Raw genomic sequence first — 19,294 nt, 5'->3', positions numbered from 1 at the left:
AAGTGAATCCCTGAAGCATCCAACCAGTTGACCTTTAATATCCTCACAGCTACGCCTGCAGTAAGCTGAACATCCCAAATGTGGAAAAACACTTGATGTTAAACAAAGGATATCCTTTAGAGGGGGAAGAGCGCTCCCCTAGCTGAAGCCTAAGTGCTGTATTTATTAATTGGCGCCAGACACAATACACGCTCTTGGTTCTTGAACCAAAAGTACGTTCCCATCCTTTCACAGTGCAACCAACAGGATGTTTGTCTGTTGCTTTGTTTCCCTGCTCTATGGTAATGTTGCACTGAACTAATCATATGATCCATGCCAATAATATAATCTAAAACTCTATATGCCTAACAGAGATGTAAAGGAAGCACCATTCATATGTCACAATTGTTCAAACACGGGGTATTTATTTCTGCACACAAACAAATATATTAATTTCCGTCTCTTTGTTTCATAAAGCAAACAAAGATTAAAGATACAATCGGTCTGTTTTCACTGTTTCAAGGCTTGTTTTGGGAAAGGTCAGAGCACTCGTCAGATACCAAGACATGTGTTCTTTATAAGAGATATATTGGGATTTTATTTAGGCTATGGATATCCGTGTTCTCTACAGTTAAGTGATGGCACATTGTTTTTAACAACAGCGTGTATACAAGAGCGTTTCCAAAAGTTCCCTCCATCTGCCTCGGCCGGCCTGCTGACAAGTTGGCAGGTTAACACAAACACACTGGAGGGATTAAATTGCGTTGCCAATAAGTCTCGCCTGAAACATTACAGGATGGGTTGGGGAGTCATTTATAGGTAATTAGCCACACAATAGGTGACGCACACGGGGACAAACAGTTGTTTCCGGGTCTGCATCGGATAATATCTCAAATAGCTTTGTTTATAAAGACGAGGCAGGCACAGTTGATGCGCTTACGTTCAAACATAGCTTTTATTTATCTGTATTTACAGTCTAAAAATACAATATGTGCTTTATCATACTGTGCAGATACAATTCATTTACACACAAACTTCACATTTTACATTCAAAAGTGCAAAAGTTATTCAAATTCCTTTTCTAAGTGCATATTGAAGTATAAACTGTCACAAACAGTGTATAACATATGGTACATGTATTGATATAGAACATGTGGAGTCAATATGAGGAGCTTGCATTCAGCTGTGTTTAATAGAAAGAAAGAAGATGGAAGAAACATTTCTTTTAAGTTTTGGTTTTTCCCATCAAGGTGGACTAGCCCAGCATTCTGGAGAGATCTTGTTTCTCCCTGGAAGTAAAGAAGCAAACAAAGAAACAAAGGATACTGATGAGTGAGTTTATCAAACTTAAAAACATCACATTTTTGTTTGTTAATGGATAAGTTTGGTGATAGTTTATATTTGTCTTATTATCAACAAATCCCATGACTAACAACTATCACGTAGTCTGATTTTCTTTGTGCCGTGTTGCTCAATTTTTGTCCAAAAACTATTAAAAACACATCAATGAGCCAAACTGTTGCACTGGGTGATATGTTCCTTCATTACAATGAACGTGGGCACTGTAGTTTATTTCAAGTCAATCCTGCGTCCTGTAAACTAGAGCACCAAATGTGTATTAATCCGCGGCTGAAAATAGTCCCCAACAGAGAGACAACTTACTCGTGGTTGTGTAACATTTGCTAAAAACTACAGTGGCCAGCTGTTTTAGTAAATAATTAAAAAATATATATATATTTGTGGCCTGTTTTTAAATATTTACATCTTCAGTAGGAACCAGTGGGTTTGGGGCTGAGCACCAGAGACAGGGAAGGGAAATCAAATTATTGAGAGACAGACTAATGTATTGTTGGTTTTGTTTTTTCATGGGATTTGTTGACATTAACAAAAATATAGAATATCGCATCTGTGCAACAAAATCACCAGCAACATTTACACTTTCACCATCAAGCTACAGCTAAAAGATAATTAATACTCACTCTGGGCCGGAGGGGTTGATGATGCGCTGCAGATCTCTGAGGTGTTGAGCGACGTTGACTGTTGGTTAAACATGAGAAATTTGTCATTAGATGTAATCAATCAAGCTTCATTTATGCTTTACAATACTACAGAAACGCTAATAGTTGGCATTTCTACTAAGGTTCTTGAAACATCAGAGCCATTCATTCAAAGTTTGATGAGGAATTATTATAATGGAGTTTGAAATCAAATACATATTAATAACTTGTGATGTTTGTTTAAAGGGTCTGTTCACCCAAATTATCTATTTATCATCCATGCAGATAGTTTTGAGATATCTGTTGTCCCTGCTGTTGTGCTGCTCAAAGCTTTGAAAAATTAAATTGAAAAATTCAGCAGCAGCTTGTGCTTTTACAAGACACTCTTACGGAAAGAACATGCTACTGCTGAATTTTTTAATTCAAAATTTTCAACACTTGAAGCACCACAACTATTTTTCAATTCACCTCTATTGTATTGGAGTGCGGGGAAGAAAATTCAGATGGATTTCTCAAAACCTGGGCAAATGAAATCAAAACTATCTGCATGGCTGGATACCACCAGAAAGAGAAACATCTTGTAATCTGGGTGAACCACAACTTTACTTAAAAAAGGTCCCAGAATGTGAATAATAAAGTGCAGACATATATTCTTACTTTGGCCACTTCCCAGTCCACCAGTTTTTCCTGCATCAAACGACGATCCAGTTCCACCAGAACTACTCCCAGTTGATGATCCTCTCCCTGTTCCTGTTCCACTTCCTGTCCTACTCTGCCCTGCGCTACTACTACTGCTAATCCCCCACCAAGAGGGGCTTTTCACTGCTGTTGTTGGCTTATTTTGTTGGCCTGTCCCACTTGAGACAGAGCCTTTCGCAATCACTGCTGGCTTATTGTACACTGACCCAGTTGACGAGGAGGACGAGCTTGAGGAGCCTGTCCCAGTTGATGCTGGCTTATTGTACACTGACCCAGTTGACGAGGAGGACGAGCTTGAGGAGCCTGTCCCAGTTGATGCTGGCTTATTGTACACTGACCCAGTTGACGAGGAGGACGAGCTTGAGGAGCCTGTCCCAGTTGATGCTGGCTTATTGTACACTGACCCAGTTGACGAGGAGGACGAGCTTGAGGAGCCTGTCCCAGTTGATGCTGGCTTATTGTACGCTGACCCAATAGAGCTACTAGACCCAGAAGAAATTGCTGGTTTATTGTATGCTGACCCAATAGAGCTAGTAGACCCAGAAGAAATTGCTGGCTTATTGTATGCTGACCCAACAGCGCTACTAGACCCAGGAGAAATTGCTGGCTTATTGTATGCTGTCCCATATGAGCCCATCCCGCCTGTCCCTGCCCCACCATGCTGACCCACACCACCGGGCAAGCCCCACCCAGGCTGGGACTGTGTCAAGCCTCCTGTAAATCCACCGGACCCTGGCTGAAATAAAATGAGAGGGATGTTAATATTGGGAACAAACGGATTCTAAACCATTTGTTAAAAAGTCATTAACATCATATGATGCAACCAAACTACTCTGAATTGACACAAAACATGATCGTATTGAATTCTCTTTTCTGCTTTAAGACGTAAACCCCTGACAACCGGTCGAGGCAGATGGTCGCCCACCCAGATCCTGGTTCTGCCCAAGGTTTCTACCTGTTAAAGGTGTTGCATAAGAATGTAGGCTCATGTTGGGTCTCTAGATTATGTCTCTAGAGTATGGTCAAGACCTGCTCTGTATGAAAAGCGTCTTGAGATAACTTCTGTTATGATTTGACGCTATATAAAATTAAATTGAATTCGAGGAACATCATAGAGCTTCATGTCTAGGTTTGAAATTTGTCCTTAGAACAAAAGCAGACACTTGACTGACGTAAATATTCGCCCCTTCTGCCCTCTTGTACTTTACTGGCAGACAATTTCCCTCCTTCACCTCCTACTCTGCACTTACAGCTGGATCATTTCCAACAACCTGTCAGGCCGCTTTGATCTCATGCATCTTATGCAATACGTTCAGATCTATGGGCTTTGCTAGTATTTAAGTATTTCTACAGGTGTTATATAGCAAACATGTTTTCTGATGCTGCAGAGATGGAGACAACTAAGCTCAAATTTCTGCGCAAAATGACCTAATTGCTGCACAAATGTATGCAGATCATTACATATAACAGTGATTTTATAGTTAAGTCAACAATTATGCAATGTGATGATGCCTTGTATAGTATATGCTAGTGTATACTTTACATTGTACTATATTAGAGAACCTACACCAGCATTCCTTGCATGTAATATCTGCTGTTTACAGCATTGTTTTTTCTCCTTTTAACTGCCTTCACGGGCAAACAAGCTCTCTAAAAAGAACAATTAACATTGTTCAGGATGTTTTACAAGATTGTACCGTAGGCCTCATTTAAAGTATTTAAATATTTGAATCTTCAGTAATCTGACTGTGATTTTTTAGGCAATTAAGGGTTGAATGAAGAACACAAAAGAGCTCAGCTAGTGGCCCCTAGAGGCCCCGCAGAAGAGCTAAGAACATGTTCACGTAATCAGTCATGGCACTTTTTTCTCACCTTAGACATGCATGACATGTTGAGCTGCCTGTTTTGCTCCGTAAGGTGATCAATGGCTCTACTTTTATACTTGACATTGTTGTTCAGGACTTCTATCTCTCCATTTAGTCTTATCTTGTCCATCAGGAGTTTCTCCTTGTCCTCGTCGTTTTTCCGCTGAAGCTTGTCCAAGTTCTGTCGGTTCTGCAGGATCAGGCCGGAGCGGTTATTGCTGCACCAGCGGTAGTCGTCAGACAGCCGCCAGTTCTCTGCCTTCAAGCGGCTGTTCTCACCCTGGATGACCGACACCTGTCCTCCCACGGTATTCAGGTAACGCTGGAGCTTGTCCTCCACTTCCAAGGACAGGCTGGTGCAGTTAGTGCGGATCTGCTCCAGGTGTTCCCTCTGTTTGGGGCAGGTGAGCTGGAAGGCGATGTGTGAAGGGAAGAGGGAATTGATCTTCTCCAGGAAAGCCTTGGACACGTTGCTGATACCGCTCAAGGACTGGGAAAAGTCATCTTTGCATTTCTGGCTAAAGAACTCCACTTCCTTTTCATGTGTGAATTTGTCCCTCCGCAGACGGATGACCTCCAGGTTAATGTTGTCCCTCTCTTTGGCAGTCTGGTCCATTTCCATTCTCATCCTCTGCGTTGATTGCGTGAAGTTGGACTCCACAAGCTCAAGCCTGGCTTTCAGACGCTCAGCCAGCAGCCCACAGTTACAGGTTGTAGGTTGTTGGCCAACTGCTTAGAAAAACAATAATGGCAAAAGAGACAAAGAAGCAGACACGTTTATCTTTCTCTAAGTGGTAGCTGTTTCGACTGCAAGTGAGGATTAGGGACAATAGCTCATATGTTTCATGTATGTATTGGATTATTTTTGGGTTTGCACTGGAGAGATGTCATACTCACATTGGGGTGGGCATCGGGCAGAAACACTTAATGAGCTCTCACAAAAGTACAACTTGGTGTTGCACTGTTGCTGTTCATATCAGTGGAAGAAAGGACATTGATGTTTTAGTGATTTGTTCTAGACCAGTTGTGAAATGTAGACCAACAGGAAAAACAATTCATCATTTACAGTTCCCCTTAGTCAATAACCAAGATTATTATGTTTACACTTAAAAATACTCGGACATGTGGTTTCAACACAAAAGTGCTACTTTGACTTGTAATAATTATGATAAAAAAACAATCTGTTGGGTTGCCTGTTAGTCTGAAAACTATAAAAGAATATCTCAGAATTACATTTTACAATCCTATTTATTGAAAAACACAAAAATAAAATTACATTTCTACAGGAATCAGTGGTGTAAATATACTTTTGAAAGCAGTACGACACTTTTTATGAACTTTTTATCTGCAGAGGCTCAACTTGACTAAAGCATTGCAGGTATACCGATAAATAGTTTCCTTTCATCTGTAACTAAAGCGGAACTACGCCCATTTTAAACATTCAGACATGTTATTCCTATGGTCTTAGATGGTCCAAAAAATATTAGTAAACATGAACAACTCTCTCCCAAATCCTGAGTGCTAAAACTCAAATTTGTGATGTCGTCAAGTATAAAGTCCGGAACTGCTCCGTAGACAATGAATTGGGAGTTTGAGACTTACCTCTTTGGTTTCTGGCTTTGGGAGAGAGTAGCTCATGTTCACACATATTGATTGAACTTTCCTTGGTCATGGAAATAATATATTAAAATTCTTAATTTAGCTGTTGTGCCCTTTAACTTACATTAACAACAGGTAGTGAACTATACCGACACAAACAAATCCACGTCTTAAGGTCTATAGCTGTTGAAAGGTAAGGAGTTCAATTCCAAATAAGACATAAAAGTTTAATTACACATTAAAAAGTAATACTACAGACAGGTATGTTTGTGTTAGATATAATCAAAAGGCTTCTTACCAGCCTCTTGTCAATATCTTGGATAAGGATCGCCGAGATGTTGGAGAAGAAGACGAGCTTGGCCAGGTCCCAGTCGTTGCGGGCCTTCTCGGTCAGGGTGGTGTTGAGTAAGTTGGTCAGGTTCTTCCTCTGGTGCCGCAGGGCGACGTTCTCTATGGAGAGTCGGCTGAAGGTCTCCTCCAGGTCGTGGATGCGCGATGTGGACGCCGAGTCCTGCGACTTACCGTAGACCAGAAAGAGCACCAGGCTGACTATGATAAGAGACTGAATGAGCGAAGAGAAGAAGAAGACGATGCGCATGTAGTAGCCGCAGCTCTTGCCCTTTGAGCGGTACTGCGTCCTCTTTTGGCCCTGCGGGCTGGACTTGGAGACCTTGGAGAAGGCGCTGCTGTACATTGTTGCTGATGGTTGAAGGAGTGTCAGAGAGAAGTGGTGAGGCTCGAGGATTACTACGAGTGGCCAGCCACTCTAAATCAGAGGTTCCTCCTCAGCACTCTGCAATTTCACAGCCCCTTTCGTGTAAAGCTTGTGGCCCTTCCTCTAACAAAGCCAAGCGCACTACAGACGTTTCCTCTCAGCAGCGTTGATAGCATGAGAATTGATCAGATTGTGAGTGAGGTGTAAACATGGGTAGGAATTTATAAACTCCTCTTGCCACACACTTCCCATGATGGGAAGCTGTCCTGAACCAGTCCCCTCCCTCTACAGGCCATCTCCCCGCTCCGCTGGCAGCCCCTCCCTTTGCAGAGGTTATCAACACACACACACATACACACACACGTGGCCTGTAGGCATGCAATGTACAGTAAGAGCCAACCCTCACACACACACATTCCCATCCATGTTTTTTTTTTTTCCTGAGATTGTGTTTAACACATTTCAGTGTTGAAAATGTGCCCAATCACTGCAAAAAGAATACATTTTAGATTTTTGGAGTCACCATAAAATCTAATTTCATGAGCATTTAGCGTTGAGGTAATTATTATGAAGCTTTAAAAAGCTCAATTTATAGGTGACATTTACACTGACAACACCTTCTGTATTCTATTGCGAAAGCCCGACAGGCCATAAAGACCTCACCGGACTCGTGGTGCCAAACTTTTTTATGGGATCATGAACAGTGTTTTCCGGTGCACAGCAGGCCAGGAGGACAATGGCTCATGTTGTCCTTCTGACATTCTCGTTGAGTGGCTCTTTGATGCCGCGAGTCTCAGTCCAACATGATGACGTGGGTAAGCTGCCCTCTGTCTCACAGGACACATACACAAAAGAGAGACTAACCAATTTAAAATGAAATAGAGGAGCCTGACAGTAACAGCTACAACTTTTTCCTGCCAGGCATTGTTGACGTGCCAGGACTCATCTTGATGGGAAGCAGTAATTCATAGAGGAGCTGTTGATGGCCCAAACCTGCGGCAACCTTTTGGACGAGATCCAAGATAAAAAGGCGCAGAGAAACGCAGGATATCAGAGACAAATACGAGAAATAAACAAGTCACATTGTTGATTTAATTGAGGATGAAGAGGGCTGTTTTTATCGTCATTTCTAAGAACCGGGTATGGAAGTTGTTTTTTTTCCAGATGTATTTATATTTTGGATGCATTCATGGGATGTTGAAAACCTGGCTGACACAGCACTCTCAAATCAGTAAGACAAGCTTGTTGCACAATTCACACACCGCACTAATGCCTAGTGTCAGTTAAGAAAATTATCATGCAATACAAATACAGTTTTTATAAAAAGAGAGAGGGCAGTCTACCCAGCTTTACTAATTTATGTCCAGCAGACTTAACACTGAGTATGAAATAAAAAGTCGATAAAAAGTTTGACCATCAGATATTGAAACAGAGGTTCAGACATCAGTTTAGTATAATGTGCTTTTTAGACCAACATAAATAATGAAACAGAAAGAAAGTGAAAGGAATAGTTTGACATTTAGAGTAATATGCATATTTGCTTTCTTGCTGAGAGTTAGAGAAGATTGATACCCCTCTCCAAACTCCACCACCAATCATTGTTTCATGTGCCGGGGTGATGCTACGGACAACTCAGAAATAGGCTACGTAGTTATGTTCTTGAGGGATTTTTTTGGTAATATTTGGAAATGATAATAATAAAATAGTATTAGTAAAAAAAAGAGAAAAGTTATACATTTTAATTATTTTTTCCCCCCTAATGTGGGGTGCCCCTACGGATGGATGCCGTCCCTATAGCATTCACCTATACGGCCTATACCTAGGGCCGGCTCTGCCTCTGAAGCTCACTAATCAACATGTTATATCTTGTTTCTTTACTCTGTACAAAAACTGAAGTGAAATTAAAAATTGTTCCCAACCTCAACAACTATACTCCAAGCATCGATTCCGGTTTCCAATCTTTATTCTTATCTTGTGATGGTATCAATTTACTCATCTAACTCTCTCTAAGAAAGCAAAAAAACATATTTAACACAATGTTGAACTATACTTGAAAAAGCAACTAAAAAAAAGAAGAGAACAAATTCAGGTTTGTTTCACTGCGGAGAGCAAAGATGTGCTGCTTTAATATCTTAAAGGAGCTTCCTGTTTAAGTCTATTAAGTAATTAAATCAATAAACCAGCGCAACATGGAACAATCATCACATGCCTCTTCCAAAAACAAGTCTGTGTCTGGAGCGGATATATCAAGTAGCCTATAGAAAGGATATAGTGTATCCTGTGCAAAGGGCAGCGGCGCTGATATTCTGCACACCGACTGTGCTCTGCTGCCCTTTCAGATAAATGTCAAAGGGCTGAGTTAAAGGACCAGTTCACTCAAATTACAAAAATACACATTTAACACATTTACTCCTAGTGGTTTGAGGTTTTGTGATATTTGCCTCTGAAATATGAGGTACCATCTTAATTAAATTGTTGTTATGCATCTGTACATGTATATGCATTATGTGCATACGGTATGTGTGGTGACGCATGTGTACAGATCATGTGTGTATGGGTATATCTATACATCCATTTGTGTGTATGCATGTATATATTTATACACATTTATGTATGTACATTTGTTTCATTACATAACCTTGTTTTACCACTTTACTATTTTATTATTATTGATATGTTCAATGATGTTCTGTTATCTTATTTTTACTTTTGCTTAATTTTTCTGATTTATTGTCTTGTGAAGCACTTTGTAACATCTGTTTTGAAAAGTTCTATATACATACATTTATTATTGATATTTTTATTCATATTATTTATAATAATAATAATAATAATAATAATAATAAATGAAAGGTAAATGGGGTTCTGTTTGCGCAGAGAACTGAAAAATGACATCTGAAAAACTCAATAAATACACATCAGCTCAGAAAATAAAAACCAAACACAACACTAACAATGTAAAAATACAATTACAAATAAAATAATGTAAAGGCATGTTTGCTTCAATCTGCGTTTAAAGTGATCAAATCTATGATTCATTTTAAGACTAAGTAGTTCCACAAGTTGATCCCCTCCAACAAAGAAAGATGTCTTTCTGAAGGCTGTTCTATGAAAGACAACCAAACATTTACACAGAAACACAGAGAGGTTACACCCTGTCACTAAACACCTAATATTAATATCAGCAAAGTTAATAAAATTATCAAAACTGAACATCTTTAGCTCCTTCAGAACATGGCAGCAGTGAGCAGTTTCAAGAGGCCAAAGCTGTTTGTGACCAAGATTTTATCCAGTTCAAGTGACAACTGTTTATCCAAACTAAATGTTTCCAAAACAACGAAATACAGTTGATTTCTTCGCTCAACCGCTTATCGAAAGCTGCACATGTGGGTGTGAAACAGTCTAATTTGAAAGCACCTCACGGGTGAACAAGCCAAAGCTGCACCACTCCCACACACCACCCAGCTACCGCAGTTTTTGGAGACGTCTCTGTGTCACAGATCGCTCCCTGTACTGGGTCAGGTGAGGGAACAGAGCTCTATTGTGTTTCTGGCGGTGTTTAGGGTATGAAATGTTCCGTTAGACACAAAGCAACCTGAAGTGTTTACAGGGATGGTTTCCTGTCAGCTGAAGAGGTCTGTTGAGACTGTCTTGCCCTGGTTTGGGTGCTCTTTGTTGAGCATGAACTACACGTCCCTTACATCACTATTCTACTCACGCAGCTTTCAACAAGAAGTCCTCAAAATTAGTTGAAAACTAAAACAATTAAAATGTAACCAGCTGCTTTAACAAAGTCCTCTGCTCTCATGTTTCTTGAATTTGCATACAACAAACACCCACCCAACATCCACTGAGATCAGCTTGGCTTCAAATGCAGAATACTACTCAGGGTTATTATAGTAAACTAAAACTGAAACTACAATGAAAGCAAACTAAGCAGTGAAAAATATGTTTAGTAAACTGCAACTAAATAAATATTATATCCTTTAAGAAAAACTGAACTGAAACGATATCGTCTGGTTAAAAAACCCAAATAAAAATGAACGTAAATTCATTTCAGTTTCAGGTTTTTTACCTATAATACATCACTACCAGAAAAAGAAGACAATATCAGTCAACTGTCGTGACATTGAACTACAGAAATTGAACGGACTTGACATTCTAGGAGATGGCACTGTGTCACAATCGCTTCACTAAAGTAGTGAAAACATTAAACATTCCTACACAGTTCTCAAAACATGTTGTATATATATATCTACTTTGTATGTATATACATACTTCTGAGACATTATACCTGGCCTTACAAAAACAAACAAAGTAAATATTAGGGTTGTCAAAATTAACGTGATAATAACGCGTTAATGCATATTCGTTTTAACACAACTTGCGATTTTTATGTTGTAGTGAGCTCAGTGTAAAAGCCAAGACTAAACCTTTCTGAAAAACTGAAACTACACTAAAACTTGCAAACAAACTCTGAAAACTAAAATGAAATTGAAAAGTCAAAAATAAAACAAAATAAAGAAAACAATTGAATTTGAATGAGCAGCATCAGATATGAAATATGGTGAAATGGTGAAATAATAGGCAACAGAAATAGAAAACATACACAAATTTCTTATAAATTCAGTGTAATTGAAGATAAATCTCAGACAATACAACAAAATTAAAAAATCTCATGAAGTTTCCACCATATGTTTAACACTTTAACACTTTAACACATGGTGGTGTCAAAGCACCTGGCTCTTTTCAACACTACCTCCACACACTCCACATTCACACAACTACAAAACAGATTGTAACTGGTGAAATATACATAAACACTAAATATTTCTAAATATACTAAATACTAAATATTATTCTTTTGTATTTTTTGGTAAATGTTGATATTTCTTAATTTAAATTAAGCAAGTAAAAGCTGTTGATATATCTAACAACTAGATAATGTATACGCTTATAAGGGCTTTAATGTATTTAAACTGATAATACTGTTTAATATTGTTACATATACATACATATATATTATTATCATGCACGTATTTATAAAACTGGTCAGAATTTTGTAATTTGAAACAAGATATTCTATTTGGACTGATTGCACAAGGAGAGGACAGTCTCAATGCAATATGCAAGATACACACACACAGTATGAATTGTCATGAAACACTGCCACCTAGTGGGGGATCAATATAACTGCATATAACAGCTGAAGACTGCCTCAACGCTCCATTTAGCAATAAATGTAGTGAATAAATGAAGATTTCAGAAATAAATGATCCTGAAGTAAAGCAGTAAAAATATGGTAGCACATGGGGACACTATAAACAGCTGTGTCCTGTATACATCATGTTTAACAATTGGATTTTACTTATTCATGGCTTTTACTGTTTAGATCTGATAATGTGTTCAATATTTGATGGATGGAGTCTCACATACAGTCTACGCTCCTGAATTGTTAAACTAACAATAAACCTCGAAGTATGAAAAATGTAAACTAACCTTGAATCTGGATGAATATAATCTTTTTTTTTACTTTCTTACGTACTAGGTGTAAAAGTATTTCAAGTTTCAGGCTAAGCTGACAAATGTAAATGCAAAGTAAATTCAATTTCTTAAAAAAATTACATTTTGGAAAATAACCTTATTCACATTCTTGCCTAGAGCTAGATGAGAGGGCCGATACCACCATGGAGCCAGCAGCCGGTTAGCTTAGCTTAGCACAAAGACTAGAAACAGGGGGAAACAGCTAGCCTGGCTCTGTCCACAGGTACCAAAATCAGCCTACCTCCAAAGCTCACCAATTAACATGTTATATCTTGTTATCGTTTTTAAACTGTACAAAAACAGAAGTGTAAAACGTATGTGATCAAATTTGTATTTTTCATTACCGGGGGTTAGATTGACTATAACAGCAAATTATCAGCATTTATTTATATTTATTTATATTACATCTGTAATACTGGACATGGATCATTTTAACAGTCCACAATCATGATATTCTTTTTTTTTAATCCACGAATATTATGTTAATTTATCTGCACGACAAAGGGCTCTTATTTGCCCCTCCAGTCTTAAAAATATCCCCACCCCAGATGGCACCTGGGTACGACAACCCAAAAACATATAAGGAAAATAAGAAAAATTAAATAAAAATAAATAAATAAAATAAATATAGTATATAATGTAAAAAAGAGAAAATATAATATAATAATACATATAATATAATAATATATAATGTAAAAAAAAAAGAGGAAATATATATATATAATACCTATAATATAATAATATATAATGTAGAAAAAGAGGAAAAATAATATAATAATACATATAATATAATAATATATAATGTAGAAAAAGAAGAAAAATGTATATAACAACACGGAGGAAGAAGAGGTGTAATAAGTTGTAGATTTACAATGGGTTATGTGCCAATTTCTTAACCATGCACAGGTACTTCCTGTTATCTTTTCTGTTAATTGGAAAGAGTCAATCTAGCCATTTGCTCCTGTTTCCAGTTTTAACGCTAAGCTAAACTAAGCTAAACATCGCCTGGCTGTAGTTTCATATGAGTTGTATATAACAGATATGACTGTGGTATTGCTCTTCTAGTTATATTTCACTTATTTATTAATCTGTATAAAAACAGTAGTAAGACTTTTTTGTGTTTTTACAACAACTATTTGTTGGCTGGGAGTAATAACTTATTGGAGTCTCTGCTGGTTGCCTGGCAACTGCTTAATACGAGTACTTCCTAAAATGTCAAACTATCCCTTTAATGGAAAATAATCCAACTTCTCTTTTTTTTCTCTTCTCACTCCACCCACCTGCCGTATTGTTTTACCTGCCCTCGCAGAACAACAAGCTTCCTGACCGATAACGCCCCATTAACACGTAGAATCACACCATGAGGTTTCCCTCCAGAGATGTTTGGCTAATGGGTAAGTTGCTCTGAAGGATCTGGTTACCCATATCACAGCCGTGTGCCATATCAGATGGCTAGCCTGAAGAAAGAGGTCTCTGTTACTGAGAGACACAGAGGGGAAGTGATAAATACCCAAGTCAACCACCACACAGAACAGAGACAAATAAACAACATGGTGCTAAATAGCTGCATGTGCCCAGTTTGTGTTAAGCGGAGAGAGACTTCTTTTGTTATCTACGCTCCAGCTCGTCCGAATTTAAATGATACTGTACTGCTTCGTTGGGGTTAAAAAATTCAGACGCTCATTTATCATGACAATGCACGATGATATCAAAGCCAGAATTGTTCAAATGGATTTTCTCAACGGGCCCTGTGATGTGCAGTCCTCTCAGATCATTTATTCAGGCTCAAATTCAATCGAAAAATGAAAGGCTGGCTGTGACCAGCGGCTCCTGTGGTGATGTGATAAGAAAGACTGTAGCATTCATATCAAGGAAATTCTCCCTCATATTGTATTTATCTGCTTTTTTTAATCAATTTTTCCCGCTGAGCCGAGTGGCGGCTGGGGGCATTAATGGGTAAAATAAGGGGGATTTGGGTCGTAATGATGCGACGTCTACAGTGGCTTTCTGCGTGCTCCCATCAGCCACCTCTCATCAGAGACCGAATGATGAATCCCTGAGAGTTAATCCCCCCCTCTTCTCTCCGTGTCCTCAGCCCCAGCAGATGTTTTCCCTTTGACCCGCACAAAAGGCGTCTGTTTTTGTTTCCAAGGCTTGTCCATTCCTCAAAGGTCAGAGGTCACCCTGGTCTCAGGGTGAAGCTGTCACTGCAAGTCTAAACATTTGACAGCCATCAGAGCGTGGTGAAAACACAGTCCCCTGCGAGAAGGCTGCCTCGTGATTACTTTAAGTAAAGACCTACTTTCCATATGCTGATGCGCTTGAGAGCACACACACTAACGCCCTGAGATTGAATTACAGGTTGCTGGGGATGCCTCGGGGAGAGGGCTGGCCTAACTTTAGACACACAGGGGGGTCGTATTTGTTATGGGACGGTCCTCTGTAGCAGACCTTAAAGGTTAACTTAAATGGTTGAAATGTTAACTGAATCAATAGCTGAGTGAGTCGTGTTTGGGCCTGCCCACAAATGCCAAAGGATGGGATTTAATGACCCATCCTGTAATCTTAACTTTAAAACAAGTCTGACAATTTAAAGCTAGACAAAACTAATTTCCCAAACAGGGATAGTATTTCTGAAAAACTTTACAAGGTTAAAAAACAAAAGTACATTGTACACAATTAAACAAAACAGAAACTTTAAGCTATTAGTGTTTTTTTATGCCATAAAAGGTTTAATTAAACACAAATAAAACTGCAGTCATCTCCAAGAATCTGTTGAGTAATCTAGAAAACTAACCGGCTCCAATCTCAAACAACTGATGCTAAAATATATGTATGTGGTTAAACTAAATTCTAATTGTGAGGAAATTTAAATAGACATATCTATGAAAAATGTATCAGCTTAGAACAAATATTTGCATGAATATATGCTAAATATGTATGTATGACGTGTGGAGTTAGAAATGTAAAATTAATAGCTGATTTTAAAGCAAAGGTTCATACGAGGCAACATCATGAAGCTGCAGGTTTACGATCAAATAATTCAAACCTTCTGGCAGAGACTTGGACAAACATGGCGGTGCATACAAATGTGCGTGTACCTGCTGAGGAGTAGAATTGTTTATCTATTTACACTCACTGCTGGTGGTGCAAGAAGACAACAGGTGTGTGTGTGTTTGTGTAACCCTGGGAAACCAGAAATAGACTTAAAATGTCTGCAGTGAAACAATCCAGCAAAGCAGTGAGAGGATTCAGATTTGGTCATTAATAATAATAATATTATTATAATAGCAGAAAGCCAGACTAACTCAGGTTAAACTGTTTTTTGTTGTTAGGGCTAAATTACAGGATGATTTTTTTTGTTTTAATTGTGGGTTGATCAGAGGTTTGTGTCAACCATGTGCTGCATGACTGTTTTGTGGTTGCCAGTTTATTAGGTACATCTAGCTAAAACGAATGCAGTCCGATACAAGAGCCATGCAATACATCCTGTCTCCACTAAGGTTACAATAATAAAAGAGATGGACAAAAGATTAACCTTCAAAATGTCCATAAAGTTTCAATCAACAGCTCTTTCAAACAAAGATGAACATTATAACTTTCATTGAAAGTTATATGAGACTACATATTTAGCTAGGTGTACCTAATTAACTGTAAGTTTAAAGTTTATATACAGGATATTATTCTGAATTATATTTTTGAATGTTGTGTTTGTGTTCAAATTAGTTTTCAGAGTTAAAAACGGATTCACTTCTTGGGGGGTTTTCCTATGTATGGAGACCCACAGATATTCAGGGTACATATTTAGTGATTAGTTTGTTGAAATGATTCATTAGTGCTTCCAAATTATTAATTATAGTCTTCAAATCGCTCAAGAATGATGGCTGAGTTATTATAGCAGGAACTGAAGTTACATATTATTGTGGTTAGTCTGGTCAGTTAGTAGGAGTGTTAACTGCTGCTAGCTATATATCAGATTAATAGCATCAAGCTATCACACTCAATTCGTCACTTGGTTGTTACACTGGGGGTTGTTTCAGCGCATCAAACTATGATGCCCCATAGGTAACCCTCTAGTGTCAGTTTTGGATGATCGTTATATGCATAGTGTCTTTTCAAAATAACCTTCCAGCGTAGGTTCACTTAGTTTTTAGGTTTACTTGCACAACAAAAGCACTTGGTTAGGCGTTAAGTACTCAAGTTAAGTAACAAAAGTGATGTAAAAGAAGTCAACGTTGACTTGGTTTCACACGGGACATGTGGAGCGTCATCCTGGGAGAAAGTCCTGTGTTTTTTGCTCTGACCGTCTAATAATGACGTGGATGGGTTTACATTGGAGTTAGTTGAAAGCCCGGTGTGTCCATACAGAAGATAGGTATTGGACGTCGAGGGGCGCTGACCAAGCTGCGGTAATTGACAAGTTTGGAGTGAAAACAGATTGGTTTGGTCTAAAGATAGTTTTTGAACTGGACATTGGTATTAAACTGTTAAACTGCTTCAGTGTCAGCAGTCTCTGTGTGCATAATACTGTATATCTGTTGGGTTGGCAGCTTGGCAGACATCTCTTTGCAACATTTGCAGTTTTGCATTTCTGGATTCCTCGTTGGGAGCGACCACATTCCTGTCTGGCGGTTCAAAGGTCATGTCACTCCGGCCCCCAGTGGTATCTCTCAGACGGACACACACTGAAGTGGAAATGACATCTCTTTGAATCTATAGTTTATCATACTTTTTCTCCTTTATATGAGAACTATTCAGTCTGTTGAAATAATAATACTTTAATGTTAATTATTGAGTAATTGTCAATATTCTGCTGCAATTTGGTGAGGTAAGTGTAGACTGACAGGTACGTCGACAGAGAAGAAGTCCAGTATCCAGGGGTTAAAATCCACAGGAGCACTGGAGCAGACGTAGAGGCCCCGACACACCAAGCCGACGGTCGCCCGTCGGACAGTTTGGTGCCGTCGGTGAGCGTCTGTCGGACTCTAGTCTGCCCGTGTCTCAGTTTTTTCAGCCGATTCAGCATGTTAAATCGGCGGCGGAGCACATCGGTGTTTAGTTTAAACGAATCAGTGCACGAAAAGAGAAACGGACATGAGGAAAGCAAGCCAATGAGTAAAGTCAAGAGTAAAATCACAGAAGGCTCTTATTTCTCATCTTCATCTCATCTGATCATTCCAATACACGGATATTTTTACAGCGACATGGCCATCTGGAATGAAGCTCGGTGGTGGGAGTGGTGTGAAAATGGTCGGCAGACAGCGCTTTATTTCATGTACGTATCATAACAACGGCTTGTATATCTGCAGTCCTCGGTCTACTGGTTTCCCTTTTTGAAAGACAAATACAGACTACCGCCACCTGCTGGTGTGGAGAGTTATTTTATCTCACGCAGGTGAAGAACGTAAGTGGTAGTTTGCCGTCGGCTGTAGTGTTTGCGGTGTGTTCGAGTGCAACTTTTTGGCCAAGACAAAGGTGATGTGAGACGACGCAGCTGGTGGCCTTCGTCGCCGCTAGTTCTTTGATGTCGGTTTTGTGTCTCTGGAAGACAAGATTAGGCAAGCCTGTTGATGCTGGGTAGCAGCAAATTAACTGAATGTGACCGAAATAAATGTCAACGTGGACGTCACCACCAGTATGATGACGTCAGTAATTGCACTAAAACTGTGATTAAATATTCAAATATTACAGAAAATGGACTCAAAAAGCTGGAGTTAAATGAACACGGAGATGATATCAACTATTAAAAAAACAAAAACAAAAATCAATAAACAGAATAACTACTCAAATTTGCTGTTTCTTAAGTATAAAACTATTGATTAACTATTGCTCTGTTGTTATCTCATCTTCTCACACACACACACACACAGAGTCCTTTACAAGCAGCCTTTATTTGACAAGCCTAATCTTTCCCAACACAAGAAGTGACAATAAGCAGGCACAGCGGCCTAATTAAAGGGACTTTCATTCAAATTAACACACACACACACACACACACACACAACCCTCTGATGACCCATTAGCCACACAATGCAGGACAATGCTTCTCTGTCACACACACACACACAGTCCGTCCTCCAGGGGGTAAAGCTGGGTTCAGATTTAGGAATGCCATAAAGTGTTTGTAGTGGGGGGGAAGAATGCCTTTAAAACCTCTGTAAACGCTGCCGAGATAAGACAACAAGTTGCATATAGGGAATCTCGGGGGACTGACACTTTCATCTCGCCATATCTACGACTGCGACCCTGAAGAGCTGCGCATTTACAAGCAGATTCGCCACTTATCTCTTAAAGCCCTTATCCAGGCTCTGCTGTGCGTTCTCTCCTCCCCTCCATCTGCGTTTGACCCTGGGCTTTTTCAGCGTGGCAGGGGTGTGAAAGTCGGTCTGACCTCTCGGGGTCACCTCGAACACAAATCACCGTGTGCTCCACAGACAAGAGGTGCCTTGAGCAAATGAGCAATGACCACAAAACAGTACTTCCAGCACAATAAACTGGTCTCAAGCGTGGGGGGCTGCTATACGCGAGATCAAAGTGTGCTATTCAAGAGGGAGAGATATATATCCTCCCTCTGAGATATAAAGCTCACCTCTGTGCCGCTTTGCGTCTCAAATCGCCTACCGCAACTTTCCCCCCCTCTACATTTGATTGCTTTCGAAAAGACAAAGGGCACGCAGGCGGGAGCTCGGCTTGCTTGTGTTTGTTGCGGGGCTTCGAGGTAATCTGGTATTGTCGGAGTGTTTTCCGAGGCCTCGGGGTCACGCTCTCTGCATCTCTGAAGAGAGAGATCCTCCACATCCTTCCTGTGTGTGTGTGTGTGTGTGTGTGTGTGCATACTGGCCCCACACAGCCCACTCTCTTTGCTCTTTGACTCCGATGGCCATATAAGGCAGCCA

At 39.5% G+C, this 19,294-nt stretch overlaps 1 protein-coding gene across 1 annotated transcript; it reads right to left on the bottom strand.

The window, feature by feature from the left end:
- Window positions 1–910: 910 nt before the first annotated feature.
- plvapa (plasmalemma vesicle associated protein a) lies at window positions 911–7,053 on the bottom strand. Its single transcript, XM_037786411.1, has 6 exons — window positions 6,438–7,053; window positions 5,438–5,507; window positions 4,548–5,269; window positions 2,634–3,411; window positions 1,959–2,016; window positions 911–1,268 (listed from the first exon to the last, which is right to left on the bottom strand). The coding sequence occupies exons 1-6, from the start codon at window positions 6,831–6,833 to the stop codon at window positions 1,235–1,237; spliced, it is 2,058 nt and encodes a 685-aa protein (XP_037642339.1). The 5' UTR covers window positions 6,834–7,053; the 3' UTR covers window positions 911–1,234.
- Between the last annotated feature and the right edge of the window lie 12,241 nt (window positions 7,054–19,294).

The sequence above is a fragment of the Sebastes umbrosus genome, chromosome 12, assembly GCF_015220745.1.
Source record: "Sebastes umbrosus isolate fSebUmb1 chromosome 12, fSebUmb1.pri, whole genome shotgun sequence".
Taxonomy (NCBI): domain Eukaryota; kingdom Metazoa; phylum Chordata; class Actinopteri; order Perciformes; family Sebastidae; genus Sebastes; species Sebastes umbrosus.
This window is presented reverse-complemented; position numbering and strand designations above follow the sequence as displayed.

Excerpts from the sequence above, each read along its gene's own strand:
- plvapa (XM_037786411.1), bottom strand. The coding sequence starts at position 6,833 with ATGTACAGCAGCGCCTTCTCCAAGGTCTCCAAGTCCAGCCCGCAGGGC. Across the intron at positions 5,508-6,437 it reads AAGATATTGACAAGAGGCTG|CAACAGTGCAACACCAAGTT; the intron begins GTAAGAAGCCTT and ends TGATATGAACAG. Across the intron at positions 5,270-5,437 it reads TGCCCGATGCCCACCCCAAT|TTGGCCAACAACCTACAACC; the intron begins GTGAGTATGACA and ends TTTTCTAAGCAG.